The 13832-nt window shown below is 35.2% G+C and overlaps 1 protein-coding gene across 1 annotated transcript in view; it reads left to right on the forward strand.

Annotated features, from left to right (window-relative positions):
• LOC107758009 (xenotropic and polytropic retrovirus receptor 1 homolog) overlaps nt 1–13832 on the forward strand; it is a 66804-nt gene that overhangs the window by 47390 nt on the left and 5582 nt on the right. Inside the window, exons 4-11 of the mRNA XM_016575639.1 lie at nt 2232–2452; nt 3355–3504; nt 3710–3793; nt 4924–5005; nt 5182–5369; nt 6012–6191; nt 8741–8909; nt 10307–10501. Coding sequence (XP_016431125.1) covers nt 2232–2452; nt 3355–3504; nt 3710–3793; nt 4924–5005; nt 5182–5369; nt 6012–6191; nt 8741–8909; nt 10307–10501 — 1269 coding nt within the window. The remainder of the gene's footprint in view (nt 1–2231; nt 2453–3354; nt 3505–3709; nt 3794–4923; nt 5006–5181; nt 5370–6011; nt 6192–8740; nt 8910–10306; nt 10502–13832) is intronic.

A 13832-nucleotide genomic window follows, 5' to 3' on the forward strand; every position in this document is an offset into this window, starting at 1 on the left:
CATGACAAACGAGGGTTTAAAGCATGAGATTAATGCACACTGCAACATAAGCTGTGTTGTTGCTTTGACTTCATGGCAGCAGGAATGTCTAAGCTCTACTGCCTCTAGTGGCTAGTTAGGGGATGGCATGACAAACGAGTGTTTAAAGCATGAGATTAATGCTTTGTTTGCATATTGATGCATTGTTAGCATGCATCATGAATGAGAATATAACAGTAGCTAATTCTCCTTCTAAATCAAAATCTCAGAATGAGCTGAGACAGATGGGTCAGCATTTATTCTGAAACAAAGAAGCGGATGTACATTAATAATTTAACATGAAAGGAAAGCATTAATTCTGCTTGTAATATAGGTTTAGTCTTTTTATACTCCAGTTGCCACCAAAAATCATTCACTGCCTCAGTGCTGTAGGTTTGACAGACGGACCAAAATAAACTCTACTCGAGTTGCCCAGCCAAAGAAGCTGGCAAGTCCATTAAGCTGGAAAAATCTGACTCCATACTTTTATTTTTCCCTTGTGGAAAAACACGGATGCTTTTTCCACAAACACAAAAATAAGACAAAGTAAAGTTTCATTTGCTCAGAAACCGTGTTAGAAATACTAATTTAATTATTCAGCTCTGCAGATAATGTCGTCCATGTATACACAGGCCGGTTTATGTAGTGAAGTGAAAGACGTTATCATATATGATGCCCTTTAGAGTTGAAATCTATATTAGGATGGCTGCCGCTGTTAGTGCACTATAGCTAATTCTGTGTAGTTGACCCAGACTGTGTTATGGCTGAGACCCCTGCCTCCCCCCTGAGTGGTCCTGAATTAACAACATGCAGTCTTTGTCCCAGTGGAGGAGATCTGTTAAGCACATAAATTCTTAGCACCATCTTAGCCACGCTTAGCCTGCAGATGTACAGACCTTAGTCAGACTATTATAGTTGACTGGACACTATATTTATTATATTACATGAAAGAAAACAAGGTTGTGCATTCTATTCAATATGTTGTTGTTGTTTTTTAAGGTCAAATCTTTGTTCACAGCCCATGTTTGTCTGGACTCTATTAAACTGATGTTCTGTCATCTTATCTTTTTTATATTTGCATTATTAATGCTGTTCAAACTTATACATTTTTTGGTTTTCTGTGTTGTTTGTTTGCAAATTCTGCTTGTCATCTTTTTAAACTTGTCAGCTAGATACTTTTTCTAACTGGCGAACATCTTTAAGAATTTTAAATTTTTTTTGTCATTTATGCAATTTGTTTTTAAATGTTTATTTATTTATTTGTATTGTTTATGAATTTATTCCTGTCTTGGAGTTACCTGAAAACATTTAACAAATGTATAATAAGTACTATTATAAAAATAATTAATATGAAATAAATGTATATTAAATATACTGAATTAATATAAAATTAAAATTAAAAATAATACATTTCTAAGTATTATGAATATAAATATAAAATAAATTAACATTTATATAAATATTACAAAATTTATATAATTGTATTTTAATACATATATGTTTATGTAAATAAAAATTTTAAATATTTAGTACATTTAAATTAGTTAAAATTATGATTTTTATTTTTTATTTTTATCTATTTATTTATTTTGTTTACTTCAGTGAAATATTGGCAGTGCAAGTAGACTGCCCTGAAAAAGACACATTAGTAGAGAAAATTGGATGATCAGTGCCTTGGGGACAAAGTGTGGCAGTTCTTCTCCTCGCTCCCTTTTTTGTCTTGGACTGCTCAGATCCTTACTGAGGGTTATCACCCATACTCCAGCAGGACTCCCAGTATTTACTTGTCTGCTGAACATAATATCCCGTTTCCTTCCTCTGAAAGTGAGATGGGTGAGCAGGGTCCTGTTCACCGAACTGAGCTGGGATGCTGGCCAGCATGGATAATGCTGTCTGAGATATCGCCCTTACAGGAAGAGGCTCATCTCTAACAGGAAATCTGTCTGCTTTACTTTCCAGTTGATGGGTAGAATGAGGGATTTATTTCTCATGCAAAATGGATTCTGGTGCATTTCATTGCAGGGTTGTAAGCCAAGCAGGCTTTATGTCTCTCAGTAGATGTAGTCGAATAGTTTTTAATACATTTAAGATATTATTTTTCTGTCCTGGTGTACAACCAGGCTTTTTGTTTTCCATGTTCTCTCAAAGGCCATAAATCAAATAAAATGATAACTTAATTATTAATATTGTCTTCTCTTTTTGGATCTTCACAGAGAAACTGGCTGAGGCACAGCGCCGATTTGCAACTTTGCAGAATGAGCTGCAGACGTCTCTGGATGCCCAGCGGGAGAGCAACGCTCCAGGGCTGCGCAGTCACCGCAAAACGGTGTTTCCTTTGTCCAACAAAGAGCGCAACAAACATCGCAACATCAAAGACCTGCAGCTGGCCTTCAGCGAGTTCTACCTCAGCCTCATCCTCCTGCAGAACTACCAGGTCTGATATTTGTCATGGTTTTTGTTTTTGTTGTTTGTCTTCTCTTGTGAATGTTGTCCTGACTCCCTCTTGGGTTTCTTGACCTATCTGCTGTTTCTTTTTTTTATTGTGCTTATTTTACTATTTAATTAATAATTAGCTTTTCATCAATTCACAGACCAGTTTCCGTTAAAGAACCCTGATCTAAATATTGAGGTTTGTCTGCTGACGAGACAACACCCAAAGCTCAACATATGCTGATGATCAGCAATGCCTATTCTTTTTAACTGGATTCTAATTCATTTTATCTTCACTTTACAAACATTATATTTTTTTCGCATATTATTCTCTTCACTTTTCTTCATCCTTCTAGCAGTCAAAAGTTTGGATACAGTTGACACAATTGAATACAGTTGGATACAATTGATTGAAATATCTTTAGAATTTTATTTGGATTGTTTAATTAAAAAAATATACATTATTATTTCTTGTATTTAATAATTATTTTTACTATTTAATTAATTATTAGCCTGCCATGAACTCATGAACCATTGATCTGATCTAAATGTTTATGTTTAAATTCTTGAGGTATGTTTCATAGACAAATATTAAATTTAAATTTAAATGGATGAGTTAGACTTGATAGTCAACAGGTGTCCATTAAACATGTGAACTGCTTTAACACAGTTAAAAAATATCCCAGGATGCACCACATGTCCAGAGTGCACAGATCTGGAATATATTTTATTGCATGACTTTTTTTCTAAAACGTCTGATTGTTTTATTCCATTACTCTAAATAGCAATAATAAAGAATGAGTAGATGTGTCTCAACATAAAGAAGTACAGAATTTTTCTTTCCTGTTTTAGAAGAAGGACAAAAATTCTTTATTTCATATTCTTATTTACCCTAATCACATACAGAATCTGAACTTCACTGGATTCCGTAAGATTCTGAAGAAACATGACAAGATTCTGGACACACAGCGTGGAGCTGATTGGCGTGTGGCTCACGTGGAGGTGGCTCCATTCTATACCTGCAAGAAGATCACACAGCTCATCTCTGAGACCGAGGTAGACTGCCTGGCTCCACGTTTGGACTTCTGGTTTCCTGCTTGTATCATGATCTGATTGTATTGGTGTTAGTGTAAACACCCATAGCTGCTGAAAATTATAAATGATACTTAAAATCCTAGAGCACATTAGAATGAAGTGGAATTCAGGGCAGAATTGACTAAACTAAAGAATGGTGTCTGACCTTTGACCCTTGTGTGCCCAGGCTCTGGTGACCACAGAGCTGGAAGGAGGTGACCGTCAGAAGGCCATGAAGAGGCTAAGAGTTCCACCTCTTGGAGCAGCACAGGTGAGAAAGAAACTCATAGATAGTACATGCAGACACACACACACACACATGCACGCAGCAGTTGTGTAACGTTATGCTCGTCCACCTGGTGTCTGAGAGCCAATTTTAATAGCTTAATATTGAACATCTGGTTGATTCTTCATAACTTTTGAAAACTGAAAATTGAACTTGATCAATTCTTCAGCCATCCATGAAAGATGTTCTTCTCTTTAGGGTTTCAGGATTTGATGGGTCTCAGGAACATGTAATGAATTTTCACATGCTAAGATTCTGATTCTGACCGTTTTCTTTTTATAGTAATTTTCTACCTATTCAAATTTTTTAAGGAAAAATAAGAGGTTAATTTTCTAAATGACTTGTTATTTTTACACATACATCACTGGAGTCTCTGGGACAGTAAAGTCTGCTTCAAAAGAACATGAAGGTTACGTGTCTGTATTAAATATTTAATTAAAATGTATTATTGGTAGAATCAAAGGTATTTTATATACCGTAATCAATGAAGTGCACATAGTTTATTTTTTTATTCTTTTAGGGATAAATACAAAATGCTAAAGCAAAACCCACATGGAAAGCAAAAAAATATGCTAGGTGAAGAATAACATAATAGCAAACAGCCCATGAAAAGCGTGTGAAAAATATCTGCAGTGTCTTTTCATGCAGTACTTTTAGTTCTAGGTCAATAACAGTTGTGTAAGTACACGGGAACTATACAACGCAAAAGACAGAGTGGGTGGAGAGATACACCTGTGCTTGGAACATCATGTACAATACATTGCAGGAATAAAATACTGTTTTACCTTTAATGGAGAGAATGTATGTGTTTCCCTGTCCTTTGCACAACATAAATGTAAAATATGGTTTGCTGTAGAAAAAAAGGTTAACAGACATTTGAGTTGAAGCCATCTGCTAGCTAACTATTCTAAGTAAATGTAGTGACAGAACTTGAAATGTTAAGTTTCAATGACTTAAAATATACCATTATTTTAACAATTCCCCAAGTGCAAATGCTAATGCAAAGCCATTTTTTCAGTGTAGGTGTATATTGTAATAAAAAGCTACATTGAGATACATTCCTTGCTTTAGAATAAGAACAGCAGTGATTTAAATGTGCTTTTTCTCAACCTCAGCCTGCACCTGCCTGGACCACCTTTCGTGTGGGACTGTATTGTGGGGTCTTCATTGTCCTGGCTATCGCCTTCGTCCTTATTGGTACAGTTTTTACCTTGTTACACACTTAATCCATATGCTTCTTGTTATATACATTTTATCCAGTGTATAAATTCCAGCACTTCTGATAATGTACGACTCATTTGTGTTAGAACAGTGCAGTAATTTATATAAACCTTGTTGATAATCCAACTGTGTGGCTGATTCTTCCCTCTCAGGTGCTTTTTTCATTCGTAATCAGAACATCTGGCCGCTGGTGCGCATCTACCGTGGTGGTTTCCTTTTGATTCAGTTTCTCTTCCTCTTGGGGATTAATACTTATGGCTGGAGGCAGGCGGGTGTCAATCATGTGCTGATCTTTGAGCTGAACCCTCGAAACAATCTTTCACATCAACATCTGTTTGAGGTGAGACATGTCATGTAGAAGGGAAGCCTGTATATACACTGCCTTTCAAAAGTTTGGGGTCTGTTGATTTTATGTTTTTGAAAGAAGTGCTTACAAAGACTGCATTTGTTTGATAGAATCCAGTAAAAAAAGTAATATTGTGAAACATTATTACAATTTTCAAATAACTGTTTTCTATTTTAATATATTTTAATTTATTTCTGTGTTGCAAAACTGAATTTCCAGCAGCCAATACTCCAGTCTTCAGTGTCACGTGATCCTTCAGAAATCATTCTAATATGCTGATTTGGTGCTCAGTGAAAATTTCTATCTATTATCAATGTTGAAAACTGTTGTGCTGCTCAATATGTTTGTTAAAGTTGATATATTTCTTTTCAGGATTCTTTGATGAATAGATGATTTTCAGGATTCTTTGATGAATAACATTATAAATGTCTTTACTGCCTCTTTTGATCTATTTAATGCATCCTTGCTAAATAAAACTTTAATTTCTTTAAAAAAAATCTTTCTCGCCCAAACCTTTTGAATTAGAGTACATTGTATTCAGACAGATAAAATAATAGGAAAGGAATGGAAAAACTTTTGAAAATCAGAATAATAATGCTTCTGTATGTTCAATTTGATCCTTTTCTCTTGCTGTAGATCGCAGGGTTTTTGGGGGTGTTGTGGTGTCTCAGCATCCTATCCTGTCTGTTTGCGGACTACACTTGGCTCCCTATGCAGGCAAACCCCCTCATCCTCTACGGCTTCATGGTGCTCTTCCTCATCAACCCCTTCAAAACTGCCTACTACAAATCCCGTTTCTGGCTCATCAAACTTTTGGTGAGAGACAAAACCATTCAATTTTATGAACATACTGTAGAGCTTTCAATAGCCACAAAAAAATTAATGATAAATAGTGAAAAACTTTTTACGCCAACATAATATGGGCACAGGCTATTGCATGCTGTTAATTGGCTCCATGCAGATATGCAACACCCATTTTTGTATGATCCAATCAGTTCCAGATGGATTTAAAAAGTCCCAAGTTTAACTTAGAAATGTGTCAAATTACAAGTAAAGTGGGTTATAAACAGCATTTGCAATCATCATATCCTGTCTTGTTTAAGACAATAAAATGTTAATGTTTTCCCTGGAATCACTCTTAATAGCAAAGCCACCTGTTCCGGCACATTTCTAACGAATTCAGTTAAATTAGCTAAGAGCTCATTGGCTCATTTCAGTGCACAAACAGCTTCATCCATTTCGTCTTCTCTACATATTTGTATTAGTTTTATAGTAGTAACAATTGTTTTCCCCTTGGCCTGTGTGAAAAAAAGATACTGTGTGCATGTATACTGCTGTTACAAAGTCTGGAGACCTTTTAATGTTTGTGAAAGAAGTCTCTTATGCTCACCAAGGCTGCATTTATCTGATTAAAAAAAAACAGTAAAATATTGTGAAATATTATTACAATTTAAAATAATGTAATAAAATAATGTTATTTATTCCTGGGATGGCAAAGTTTGATTTTCAGCAGTCATTATTACAGTCTTCAGTGTCATTATGCTGACTTTATCATGCTGATTTGGCACTCAAGAAACATTTCTTATTATTATCAGTGTTGAAAACAGGTGTGCTACTTAATATTTTTTTTGAATCGATGAAATAAAGAGTTCTAAATAACAGCATTTATTTTTATCATAAATACATTTTTATCATTTTATCATAAATGTCTTTACTGTCACTTTTCTATCAGTTTATTGATTCTTGCTGAATAAATGTTTCAAAGAGGTCTGTGTGCGTACATGAGTGATTATGCGTGTGGCACGGGGCAGTGAGGTGAGGGAAAATAGATTGCAGCTCTATCTCTGCGGATGTGAAGACTGTGCCTGTGCAATCATTATAGGGATGGAGCCATCAGTAGCTGCCTGCCTCTGTCTCACTGCCCTCCCCACATCTAATTGACCTAGACTGGAGCCTTATTCCTCGGAGCACACGCAGACACACACACACACACTTCCTGTAGATTAAAACCGACACGTACTGATGGCCAAACAGTGGGTGGCTTTCTTCCCAGAGCTCAAACGTGCGGTCACACTCAAGCTGTGCATCGCATATGCAGCTGTAACATTGAAATGTACCTTACATTCAGACCTGTATGTCTAAAACCATTTTTGTGGACCGCCTTCACCTGTTTCATCAAGTAAAAATAACTGATCAGAGTTTGTGTGGGGGGAAATCGATATTCACTGGCATTTGAGCCTCAAGAGTATGATGGCATAGATCGGTGTAGTGCAAAACTGTGTCGCTGGGAAATGTCAGCGGTGGCCTGAAGGCTGAGAGAGGTACAATTTCATTTCATAGGGTAGAATGATTGAGCCACAGGAAAATATGTGGAAAAAAAGAAAAAAAACAATGTGACTCAAGGGCAACAAAGGTAACTCGCCTAAGTTAGCATGTAGCCTATATGTATAGTATGTAATTGTATATTATATATTATTTCATTTATTTATTTTTTATAAATATATTGTTTATTTTTCTTCACATCATTTATTTAACTATTATTTATTGTCTAATTGTGTCATTTTTATTTACAGTTTTATAATAATTATTTATTTTATTATATATTATTTTGCAATATTATTTCTTTTATTTACTTGTTTATATATATTATTTATTGTTTGTTTGTTTATTAAAATGTTTTTTATTTACTTTTTTCTTTTTTTGTTTAATTGGGTATTTTTTATCTACAGCTCTTATTTTGTAATTGTTGAAAGTTCTATGCGCATGCATATAAAAAGCGAATCTTTGTCATCAAACTTTATTTTTTATTTGTTACCGATATTTTACCCAGACGTAACACATGGGAAAAAAATCTTGATTTAATCATTCATGATCTTCATCCAAATAACCTGCTTCAACATGGCAGAAAACCTATTTTAAAATAGTTTTTAGAATTAAAAATGGTTATTACTTTTTTCATGTGCATCTCTCGATCACAGGCAGCTGTGTATGATTTCTAAATATGTGGTCATGTGACAAACATGATTCACAGTTTGCTAGATTCATGTTGAAACACATCTAACCCCATCATTACATAGACACAGTTAAAGCTGGTTTATTGGTGAGGAGCTGATGAGATAGCAGATGATCAGCCAATAAAAACTCTATTGAGTTGCTTTCAGCCAGCGGAGTTCTCATTAAGATTTTCGCTCGCTGTCTCATAGAGTTCACTCTGCCTCAGGGATAAGCTGTTATACATATACCACCACATTTTGAGAGAAAAAAGCACTTGTGATGAATTCTGCTGTTTATTATTGTCCTCAATGATTACCTTAAGCACTGTATACAGTATAAATATTTAAACTTGATATTTTCTGTGTTTGAAGTTCCGTGTGTTCACCGCCCCGTTCCACCGAGTGGAGTTTGCAGACTTCTGGCTGGCGGATCAACTCAATTCCCTGGTCATTGTGCTCTCAGATCTGGAGTATTTGGTCTGTTACTACAGCATGGAGCTGCAGTGGGGAGATCGCAGCGGCTTACTGCCCTCCACATATGGTAATTGATTCAGGATGAAGCCATCCTGAAATGTACTGATTCATGTTTTGACTGACTGAGCCATTCATGTTGAACCATCCCAATTTCAACATTAGATGTAATGGTAGATGAATGGCTGGTTTTGATTAGTTGCTCTTGCAAATGAATTCAGATTGCACAGACAGTGTCAACACATATAGGAGTTCTTCAGGTTCAGTGAAGTTTATCATGTGAAATGGACCAGGAAATTCAGAGCATCAGCGGTTGTCTAATGGTGCAGAAATGTGTCACACCAGCTCAGGAATATAAGAAAATACTGAGAAATAAGAGTAGGGAAAGTGAGCGAGAGAGTAGGAGAAAGTGAGCATTTTCTGCTGGCATGATCAGATGAGTAGTTCAGATTTTTAGGCCTGTTCATTGTTAGAAAAATATGCTTTAAAATATTTCTTTTTTTTCTTAATAAAGTTTTATACTTTTTATTTTATTTTGTATATATTATATATTTTTATATATTAATAATGTTAATAATAAAATATTTTAATAAAATATTTTGTTTTAATTATTAATCATTATTAGTAGTTGTATTATTAGTATTATTTAATTTCAATTTAATTATCAATAAAGATCATATATCTCTGTGACAGTTCTAAATTCACAAACACATCTGGAAAATGATAGCATATTACTCATTACTGATTTGTTTGTTATATTTAACTCATTACTCATTACTGATTTATTTATTAAAAAGACATTTAAAAGATTGTCAGTCTAGACATTCTTGCAGTTTTGACAAAAACTTGCAATTTTGAATAAATTTGTAATTTGCGTATTTGCATATTTTGTGTATATGTAAAATATATTTCAGTTTATCAAAACTAAATGCATAAGTTTTCAAGACAAAATTGTTGAGCCCTGAATTATTATATAATCATAATTTAAAGCTGCAGTCCGTAAGTTTTGCCTCTTTGTCGCCATCTCTGTTTGAAAACCTGCAATTGCAGCTGTTTGCGGAATTATCTTCCTTACATGGGTTGTGCTCCGGCGCAGCTCCAGCGCGGATGAATCTAATGTTTTGAGGAGTATGTGTGGCAGTCAGTCACCGCACCGGTGTAGATGTTTACTGTAGTTCGCATTCACAGATTCTAGCCTACATCTTGGAATATATGACCCAAATAAGAATTTTCACAGTATATTTTCATCTGAACAAGTAAGTAACAAGTCTGCCACGTTTGTTCTGACCAACTGAGGGAAAAAAGCATTACAATAAATTTTTATTTAATCTAAATTAGCTCATATCACATCAAACCGTGCAAATTATTATTATTGTTATACTTTATCTAGAAATACATATATTATAATATAGTAGTATAGTCTTGGAAATATCAATGTGTATTCATAATTTTATCCTCCTAAATAAGGTGATCAACGGTGTAACAGCTACTCTTATGGAGTTCGGGCTATCATCCACTGTCTGCCTGCCTGGCTGCGGTTTGTTCAGTGTCTACGACGTTACCGTGACACCAGGAGGGCCTTCCCTCACCTGGTGAATGCTGGGAAATACTCCACCACCTTCTTTGTGGTCACATTTGCGGCCCTCTACAGAACTCATAAAGGTAAAAACAAACAAACTGCAATTAATTACAAACATTACATGATCGTGTGACCAGAACATTCATTATAGTTAGCTTGACAAACAGAACATTATGAAGGTCTGTGCCAAGTTTGGTGAATGTAGCTTAAAAGCTCTAGAAGTTTTGTCTTGATGGATTCTGGGTAAAAACTAGTGGTACACTATTTATTTATTTTTACATTGTTGTATGAATGCATTGTTGTATCTTTACTGTTCTGTGGAATTTACTGTTGTAATCTAACATTGATTCAAATTAAAAATGTTCAGTACAAAGAGCACCTGTGTGCCATTGTTTGCCTACAGATACAGATGAATAGGCAACAGAAGCATGTTTTGAGAAAAGCAGAGAAAGGAAAAAATGACCCTGAGCCTGTCCTTGTCTGTTAGAGACATGGTTTATATAGCAACACAAACAGGAAGCATCTAAGCATCTATGTTAGAGATGAATTGCACAAAGACAGGGACATTAAGAGTTTTGTAAGAAACAGGTTGGAATTACATTTATGCATTTAAAAAAGAGCCGCCTGCTTTATAAAAACTCATTTGTCGCCAAGCATCAGATTTTGCGTTCAATCACAGTAATTATCCTACATTCGGTTCATATGAACTCTTAAAGAGTTTAAAAGCATGCCATTAAGATTCCAGACATATCTCTTGTCTCTATCTACAATTAACATCTGATTATTCTGCCACTGAAATTCATCTGAAGTGCGAAGACTGCTGCTCAACCATGTCTCTCAGTCTGTCTGTCTCACTCTCTCTTATCAAACAGTCAGCCTTCATGCCTTCCCGTATCTCTTCAGAAAGACAACTTCAGCCCAAATCGATCTCAAATAACTCGGCTAAGCCGTTTCATCCATTTCATTATTTATATGCACAGTGCACACACGGCTGTTTCTGGTTATTTCCCTTAAATGTCAGTGTTTAAATATCAAGCATGAGTGCATTTTGCTTTAGACTTCAGTGTGTATTAGAAACATCTCTGTATCAGTGATATAGATGAAGTCTGGACCGCAGCCCAGCGCATCTGCCTCATATGACTAAAAGAGGCCGTATTCAACCCAACGCATTTGATGCATTCATTAGGATCCACTCGAGACGTACCTGGCAGAGAGCACGTTTAATATATGAATGCATCAAAAATCACCTCCATCATTTGTGCCCTGATTGAAACTGATGTTCACTCTAGTAAGCTGCCCAGATAAATGAGTCTGTTGATTCGATTTATTTCCGTTTTCGTGTAAACTAATCCCAAAGGAATGCAACATGTCTAAGCATAATTAATGTTTAAATTAACATTAGTCATGAGCCAAACCGGTGTGTGAGATTGAGATCAGTGGTAGAAATGAAAAGCATTACTGTTTCCCCATGTGTAGTGTGGCTTAATGGTGAAAATCTAGATTTGCAACCCAAAGGTTGTAGATACAGTCCCAATGATTTGTAAGTCTTTGCTAACTTTAATTATTAAAGTGTTACTCACCCTGCACCCTAGCATTATGTCTGCAAGTTTTGCATTCATAAGTGTTTATTATCTCTTTTTATCCGTTCTTATGTCAATAACCCCATTACACCTGCTTTCATGTTTTTAGTGCTCTATTTCATTGTAGAAATGGTAGAGGGTCGATATCCTCAAGGATTTCATTTAAACTATAATGAGAAATGTCGATCTGAGCTTAGGCTCAGCTGAAGAACTCCAACAAGACAGAGCAAAATGCAAACAGAAGATGCTATGTGAACACTAAAAAACGATTAAAGGAGAGAGAAAATATGAAGCGAGAGAGCAAAAAAGAAAAGAGGAAATGAACTATCCAGAGGAGGCTGAGCTGTAATTGCCTGCCTGTGGCGAGACAGAACAGTATAAGTGTATTTCTAAAATAATGATGAAGCTCTGAACTACTGAAATATGTTTGGATTTTTTCACTCTCTCTGTATCAGACCTGGATCTTTGAACAAAACAAGTGTTTTTGAGGAGAGCTATAGAGATTTGTACATGGAAAGGTGTTTACCTGCTCTGATGGCTTCATCACAGATTTAAACTGTTTCATGTGGACCACATTTACCCAGGAATATGGTACAGATGGTGTATGCATCAATGATTGGCTATGTAGTCAAAGATCACAGCTTGATTTTAAACATCACTGTTGTAATGTCTTAACCCCCACCATGTGCATAAATATAACAGTTTAGTACAGATTAATCAGTTGACATACGTGGTCAGTATTGGTTTGGAACAATATTTTTCCATACCTGGGCTTTAATTTCAGTGATGCTCTTTTCTATTCTATTCATTTGTTTTTTTATTTTGTCATGTAGCCATCATGTGGTCAGGTGCAGAGAGTGACACATTCTATTTCCCATTCAGTACTCTATTACCAAAGACAACTAAATGCTGTCAATGTTAAAAGGATGAAAACCATTTATTCTGTGTCCGAGGACTCGGAGGGATGTTGAGAGGGATTTGTGGTCCTGTGGGAAATGGGTTTGGGTCATTCATGTTTACATAAATCTGCCATTGTGTTAATGAGATTAAACCAAAGTTCAGTATGACCAGTAGCGGGCAACCAATATGGTTTTTTAATGGCCGATGCTGGTGCTGATATCTAAAGAGCAGGGTGGAAGATGGCCTGTATTTACATAGTTCAATATAATGATGAGATCTGACAAATGAGATAGGATATTTGGTAGAATATTTACTTAAAATTCACTGAATCATTGAAAATAGAAATGTGTATTATTATCAGTCGACGAGGATGTTATTGGTTATTGGTGAATGCTGTTGTGCTCAAATTGACCAAAATCTGAATATCCATCTGATAAATATCCATTTATCTTATTGCAAGCAAAAATATAATGGGCCAGTGTACTTTAATGTACATTACGGTTCAAAATTTTGGTGTTGGTAAGATTTTTATGTTTTTGAAAAGTCTTTCATGCTCTCAATAGCTGCATCACAAAACAATAATATTGTGAAATATTGCATTTTAAAATAACTTTTCTATTTGAATATTTGGATTTCAAAATATAATGGGCCAGTGTACATTAAAGGGGTCATATGATACTTTTTTAAAGATCATTATTTTGTGTATTTGGTGTAACAGAATATGTTGACATGCTTTAATGTTCAAAAAACACATTATTTTTAAAATACTGTACATTATTGTAGGTCCTCTATGATGTAGGTGACTTTGTTTCTTCAGTAGAACACATTAGAAGTAGAAGATTTTTAACTCAAACCGTTGCAGTCTGTCAGTCTTGTAATGGAAGTGAATGGGAATCACGGCTTTGAGAGTAAAAAAAACATACACAAACAAAAC

The sequence above is a fragment of the Sinocyclocheilus rhinocerous genome, unplaced genomic scaffold (assembly GCF_001515625.1).
Source record: "Sinocyclocheilus rhinocerous isolate Xijiao unplaced genomic scaffold, SAMN03320098_v1.1 scaffold1314, whole genome shotgun sequence".
NCBI lineage: Eukaryota > Metazoa > Chordata > Actinopteri > Cypriniformes > Cyprinidae > Sinocyclocheilus > Sinocyclocheilus rhinocerous.